General features: G+C 53.1%; 1 protein-coding gene across 4 annotated transcripts in view; it reads left to right on the top strand.

Moving 5' to 3' along the window:
- The first annotated feature begins 2,426 nt into the window (after positions 1–2,426).
- Positions 2,427–6,738, top strand: part of MED26 (mediator complex subunit 26) — a 50,194-nt gene continuing 45,882 nt past the window's right edge. The window contains exons 1-2 of one of the 4 annotated variants that reach the window (XM_058563631.1): positions 2,659–2,743; positions 5,704–6,046. Coding sequence is in view for 1 of the 4 variants with exons in the window: in XM_058563629.1 (XP_058419612.1) it covers positions 2,672–2,743 (72 nt within the window). In the remaining 3 variants the exon portion in view is untranslated. Of the gene's footprint in view, positions 2,744–2,768; positions 6,047–6,738 lie in introns of those variants that run through there. The other 3 variants (XM_058563629.1, XM_058563632.1, XM_058563630.1) reach the window with 3 other exon arrangements.

The following is a 6,738-nucleotide window of genomic DNA, read 5'->3' as shown; positions in this document are numbered from 1 at the left end:
CTGGGTGCCGGATCTGTGGAACTGAACTGCATACCTATGTCTGAGTGTGTGTATACAGTTGCCGTGTATCTGATGAGATGTTCATTCACTTATTTCACAAATATTTAATAAGCTCTTTTCTGTCTACTTGGGACACTGAGTGGAGTCAGTGCCCTTGCAGACCTCACAATGTTCATATTTCTTCTTAGTTTAAAAAGAGCAGGTAATGGGCCGCCCCCGTGGCTTAGTGGTTAAGTGCGTGCGCTCTGCTGCTGGTGGCCTGGGTTCGGATCCCAGGCGCGCACCGACGCACCACTTCTCTGGCCATGCTGAGGCCATGTGCCACATACAGCAACTAGAAGGATGTGCAGCTATGACATACAACTATCTACTGGGGCTTTGGGGGAAAAATAAATAAATAAATAAAATCTTTTAAAAAAAAAAAACAGGTAAGTTGAGTGCTTTCCAAATTTTACTTAAACAACCTGACTCATGCAAAACAAATTGCTTATTTCTATGTAATCCTTGATTAAAAAATAAGATACTGGGACCGGCCCAGTGGCGCAGGCGGTTAAGTGCGTGTGCTTCGCTGCAGCAGCCCGGGGTTCGCCGGTTTGGATCCCGGGCATGCACTGATGCACTGCTTGTCAAGCCATGCTCTGGCAGCGTCCCATACAAAGTGGAGGAAGATGGGTGTGGATGTTGCCCAGGGCCAGTCTTCCTCAGCAAAAAGAGGGGGATTGGCAGATATTAGCTCCGGGCCGATCTTCCTCACACACACACACACACACAAAAATATATATATATATAAGATAGTGTACATCAGAGTTAGATATTAAAAAGAGAAGTAGGGTGGGAATATACTTGGGGAGAGCTTGTTTATTTCGCTTATCTGAAGTAAGAAAGAATATCTCCAGGTGGGCTGGTTTCCAACTTGCACCACATACACAAAGCACTTCATTCTAGGAAGGAGAGAGTAAATTAAAGAGAAGTATTTTGCCCATGTTTATTTTCTCCTACAAGTGTGATATAAAACTTTTAACATGTGCAGAAGCAAGCAACCACAACCACGTGTGGAAACAGCCATTTTTGCAAATAAAAATGCTTCCCAGAAGCATGACAAATGCAAGACTAACAGGTGTAGCACAGATCCAAGGCGCACATGTGGTTCTCATCAGCTGCCTCTCTCCTGTTTTAAATCTAGGTCTTCCTCTAACAACGAAAATTATTTCTCCCAAGGCTGCAGGCCGATAATCCACTCAGCCTGCTTTTCCACCCCTTCTCATAACAGTCATTCTAATAGAGCTTCCAGAGAGAGAGAGTAGAGACAGCAGTGAAAGAAGGCAGCAAGGTGGGGTGGGGAGCGGCGGGGGGCAGCCCTTAGACTTGACATTAACAATTCTGGGTTTGACCTATAACTCTGGGTGACCTTGGGTCTCACTTTCCTCCTCCATGCAAAGCAGGGTGGAAGGGTCCTTTAAACCAGTGGTTCTCAACAGAGGGCGATTCTGCCCGCCAGGGGACACCGAGCAATAACTGAAGACATTTTTGTTTGTCCGTACTGAAGGAGAGGGTGCTACTGGCATCTAGTGGGTAGAGACCAGGGATGCTGCTGAACGTCCTGCAATGCACAGGACGGCCCCTACAACAGAGTGATCCGGCCCCAAATGTCCCTGGTGCCCAGGTTAAGAAACCCTGGCGTGGACACAGGTTTGCAACCTCGGGCTCAGCTCATGGCGCTGGCTTTGGAGCTTTTGCAGCCGGGTTGGCGGCTCCTCCAACAGGCGCTTTACTGTCTCCCGTTTTCGTGATCCGGGCGCGGGAGGCACTGCAGCCCCCTGCGCCCTGGGGAGGGGAGGAGCGAACGGAGGAGGGGAGGGGACGGGCGGGGCGGCGGGCCTTGGCGCCCCTCAGATGACCCTTCCGAGCAGAAGCACAACGTGGACGTCTGTCTGCCTCGCCCCCAGGAGCGCCGATCTAGGGGCTGGGAAGGACTCCCGGGCTCGGAAAACTTGGCAGCTTCTCCCGCCCGCGACTCCCGTCACTGCGGGGACGGCTTTCCTCCCCGAGGAGTGGTCCTTCCGTCGCCCTGCCCGCCCCGCGGCCCAAAAGCAGCCGCCCGAAGTGCCCGGGTTCAAGAACTCGGTGCGCACCGCGCGTTTCCGTCGGAAACCTCCGCCCCCCGGCCCGGAGGGGGCGGGGCCTCCAGGCGCCGGCCGTTGCCCCGCCCAACCGCCTCCCAACGGCTCCCTCGGCCGGGCCGGGTTGAGTGCCCCTGTGCGCGCATGCGTGGAGGGGCGGGGCAGGGCCCGCGCGGGGCCCCGCCCCGGCCCGGCGTCTCTGCCCGCCCCATCTCCCAGCCTCCTCAGCGTGGCGCCGACGCTGCGTGCGGCGCGGGTTACCCAGAGTGCTCCGCGCAGGGGCAGCTCACTGGAGTTTGGTTCTCGAGGCGGCGGCAGTAGCGGCGGCGGCTCCGGCGGCTCCTCCTCCTCCTCCTCTGGTGGCGGCGGCGCCCCGGGCCCGAGCCCCGGCCCCGGCTCCCTTCTCCGCCACCCCGCGCGCCCCTTCCTCCCCCGGCGCCGCGGGGAACATGAGGCTCCGGTCCCGGAGGCCGGCGAGTGAGTGACCCCCGTCCCCTGCCTCAGCCCGCCCGCCCGCTGGCCCGGCCTCTACCCCCCGCCTCGCCCAGGCAATGACAGCGGCTCCGGCGTCTCCGCAGCAGATCAGGGACCGGCTGCTGCAGGCCATCGACCCCCAGAGCAACGTAAGTACCCGCCGCTTGTGCCGGGACGGAGGCCGCGTGGGCCCGGGACCCTGCTTTTCCCCGGTGCCCCTCGTCCTTCGGGCTCCGAGAGACCCGCCCGACGCCCACCTCACCTTGAGGGCCACTGCCATCCCGGCCTCTCGCCCCCCGGGCCCGGGCCGGGGGAAGGTCGGGCAGCCCGGCGGCGCTCTGTACGTGAGGCTGAGGCTTCCGTGCGGCCTGGGTGGAGGGAGCAGACGGGAGGTGAGGCCAGAGCTTTTCCTCTCCTCCCACTTCGGTTGTACGACCCTCGCTGCTCCTGACGGAGCCCCCCCGCCTCGCCCTCCCCCGGGGGCTCGCGACCCCCGGGAAGCCCTCCCGGCGCGGGGGAGGGGTGGGAGAAATGCTGTGAAGCAACTGGTGTCTGGGATATGACTCGGGGAGCCGGTGCCTCCCGTGTCTCGGTCTTCTGGGTGATCAGGGAAGCTCTCCTTCCCTCTTCTCCCGGCTGGAAGCACCTTCTTGGCTTCGGAAGGAAACCCCCCGGCGTGCTTTGCCCCTAGCCGGGTGCCCGCGGCGTGTGGAGAGTCCCCCTTGGTTCTGCGAGTCGACATGTCTTTTCCGGATCCCTCTTGGGGTCGCTGCCGACGAAAGATAATCTTGGGGAGGGTAGGATTCTTCCTGTTGCCTTTCTGAGCCTAAGTGTCCATTGCGTCTCTGACCAAGCCAGAGCCCCCCTGTTTAGTAGTGAATTAGAAATGATTGTTTTCTCTTCTGTTCCCCCATGAGCCCTCCTTCGGCTGTCTCTTCCCCCACCTGGAGGTCCCAGGCTGGTGCTTTGTGAGCTAGACGGTCAGGGTTAACCCCAGGGTGTCGCTTTCTCAGATGGCTCTCCACCGAGGCTGCTGTTTGCAGAGGTATGTCCCCTGCCCCCCTCCGTGTGTGTAGGGGAAGACTCATCCTGTTTTCATATTTTCTCCAAAGGGTTGTTGGCAGTAGGGGTCATTTTCCCCTATGGCAGGAGCAGGTTGAGCAATAGGAAGATGCAGTGGCATCCAGGTATGAAGTGAGCCCCTGCATTTGCTGAGAGATCAGGAAGTGGCAGTTGGAATCTCTTTTTAACATGCTGGGGACGGAAGGAAAAACTGTCTTGGACTTGGCCAGGTAACCCAGGTTTCTCTCACTGTAGGGGCTTTTGCTTTTCCTTTATGTGAGTTTGGCTAATTCCTCTTAGCATTATGCTTTGGCTTGGTATTTTTGGAATAATTCATGTTGGATTGTACAGTTTTGGTAGAAATTGAGAAGTTATGATCTTTATAAGCCTCTGATTTCTGTATCATAGGTAATTCTCTCATCCCTGGTCTTTAGTCCCCATTAAGGTTGATTTGGTAGTAATTGTCTTTAACAAATGTTGTATACATTTTTGTTATGATTTTGGGGGTGGAGTAGGCACAAGCTATATAAAACCTTCCAGAATTTTTGCAGCAAGTGGTGCTGCTGCAGTGGCCAAAACTGAAATATTAGAGGATAAAACAAGTGATATGAAAAATATAGCATTGGCGACTTTTGTATCTTTTGTCCAGTCAGAGTATAATTTCTTGAATTCCATGTGCTTGCTTGCCTTCCAGAGAATCTGAGAGGTGCCTGAGATATTAGCACTGATCCTTAATGCCACCTAGGAGAGCTTTGGGATCAGGAGGCACTTTGACAGGCGGTCACAATGTTGTAGATTAGGTGGGGCAGTGACCTCCGAGGTTCCGGTGTTCTATAAGGCTGTAATCTAAAGGCTTCCTAGGAGTAGAGGAGGGAGAGGAGGATGACGGGCTGGCCAGAAGCAGGAGGAGGGAAGAAATCCAGTTTCGTGTATCTTGGCGCCTGGTGTGTGCAGAAACTTTACATTTATTTAAGCCCGTGGTTGTGTTGCATGGGATGGAATTCATGTTTCATTTGGCTTCTTTTGGGGTTTCTAGTGATAGGTGTACGTTGAGTCCTACCTACTAACATAAGTGTGATGGATGGAATTGGGAAATTGTCTCTTTGAATATGTGCAGCAAGGAAAGTACCTCTTCTAAATGCTGCCATTGTAAGCAACCACCGGTGAGCATTGTTACTAGCCATTTGACAGGAGCCTGGCTTGGAGCAAACCCCATTATAGAAACTCAGCTGTGGCAGAACAGGTTGCTGGTGGAGATGGTACAACCGTTATGTCTGCAGTTTCTCACTAATGACCTGGGCTCAGGTGAGAGTGAGGTGGCTCCAACAAGGTGTTGCTGCCACACAGCTGCTCTCCTCTGCCTTGCCCAGTTATGAACTCGACTTCCGGATAGTTAGTTGACACATATTTAAGATGCTCGTGGAAAAAAAAATGGGGACAGTGTTGAAGAGCCAACACTAAAATTAAACCTCTTCTGAGAGAAGCGACAGAATTGTGTCGTGTAATGCTTACCTTTATGGGCATGCAATTATGGTTAACAAACTTCGCTTTTGCTTGGTCAGGCAGCTGACCTAATATCCAGAAGTATCTAGAAAGTTGAGAGGTAACAAAGTAACGTTTACTGACCGTCTCCTTGACAAAGGAGTTGTTAAGAGGAAAGTTGTTTCTGTGCTCTAAATTCTAGCCTGTGGAGTATTTGAATTTCTACAGCAGCAGGCTATAAATTATAATTTCTGCCAGCTCAGTAATAAAGTAAATCGTCTACACTCCTTTTAAAAAAGCAGCTAACAGTTTTTTGGAACGGTCTAAGCCTTATTCTTCTCAGCACTCTGTATGTCAGCCCAGGGTGTTGAAAATCTCTCTGAAGAGCAATGTGCAGGTTTGTTCCCGCTTAATCTTGCTTCATTATGAATGAAGGGCTGTGTCTTCTCCTGCCCAGAAATAAGTCAGTCCACCCAAGCCCAGTGTCCTCTGCAAGTGAGTAGGTTCCCATTTGTATCAGACACTCATTGTTTCACCAAAGTTTGGCCTTTGTCTTCCTGACCAGAATGCAGGCTTCGTGAGCACGGTTCGCTTCTTGTCTTCTCTCTCGAGCAGAAGCATTCAGCGCATTCTCTAAGTGCTGATTCAACTGACTGAACCCTGGAATCCTACTTGGACCAAGGACTGAGGAGCTACAGTTGAGCCCTCTTTTACCAAAAAGCCCTCGTGACTGCTATATGCCCTGAAGTTCAGTCATGGAATATTCTAATGCAGAACTCTGTAGAACCGTGAGGGACATGGATGTTCTTCTGGCATCTGAGAAAAGGTCTGACTGGGAGCGGTGGAGCAGGTACTGCATCCCCATGACGAGTTGAATAACAGCACAAGGCAGGCCCTGCTCAAGGCAGGTGAGTGTCCCTGTTTTCAGAGCAGGGAGAGGCCAGAGAAGGCACTGTGGGGAAGAGGGACTTGAACTTCCCCTAGACGTCTGTGTCAATGCCTGGTAGTGGTCAGGCTGTCCAGCAGGAAATCTCAGGAACTACTTTCGTCCTCACAGTTCTGGAGACATCAGATGCCAAGGGGAGGCGACCACAGGGCCTCTGCAGAGAGACACACACTAGAAGGATAATTTTCCCACCTAGGAACTTGAAGGTTAAGACACTGCTTAGCTTTGCAGGGCTGCGGATTCCTCATCTGCAAACTGGGATTGGGAACTGGTGTGTGCGCCCCATAAAGCTCCTTCTAGATTCAGGATTCAGATTCTGGAAGGGGCAGCAGAGGCTAACATTAATTGTTCTAGAAGTTTTCTCTTATAATGTAAGGTGCATTGTGTGAACATTCTAGAGTAACACAGTTCTGACAGAATTCCACACAGAGATACACGCTTTACGTGACTTTGTGCAGCACTTTGACGGTGTCTCCTGCTTCTCCCCAACAGCCCTGTGAGGGAGGTGGGGTGAGCAGCTGGTCTCCCCTTCTGCAGGTGCAGAAGCCAACAGCATGACAGTGAGTGCTGTTCAGTGAGTGTCTCCTGTGGCCAGGAGAGAGCAAGATGGTTTTTTTTCTTCTTGACTTAATATGAGGTGGCTGCCCCAAAGTT

This window comes from Diceros bicornis, chromosome 20 (assembly GCF_020826845.1).
Source record: "Diceros bicornis minor isolate mBicDic1 chromosome 20, mDicBic1.mat.cur, whole genome shotgun sequence".
NCBI classification, from domain to species: Eukaryota; Metazoa; Chordata; class Mammalia; order Perissodactyla; family Rhinocerotidae; genus Diceros; species Diceros bicornis.
The sequence above is the reverse complement of the archived record's forward strand: the minus strand, read 5'-3'. Positions and strand labels throughout refer to the sequence as shown.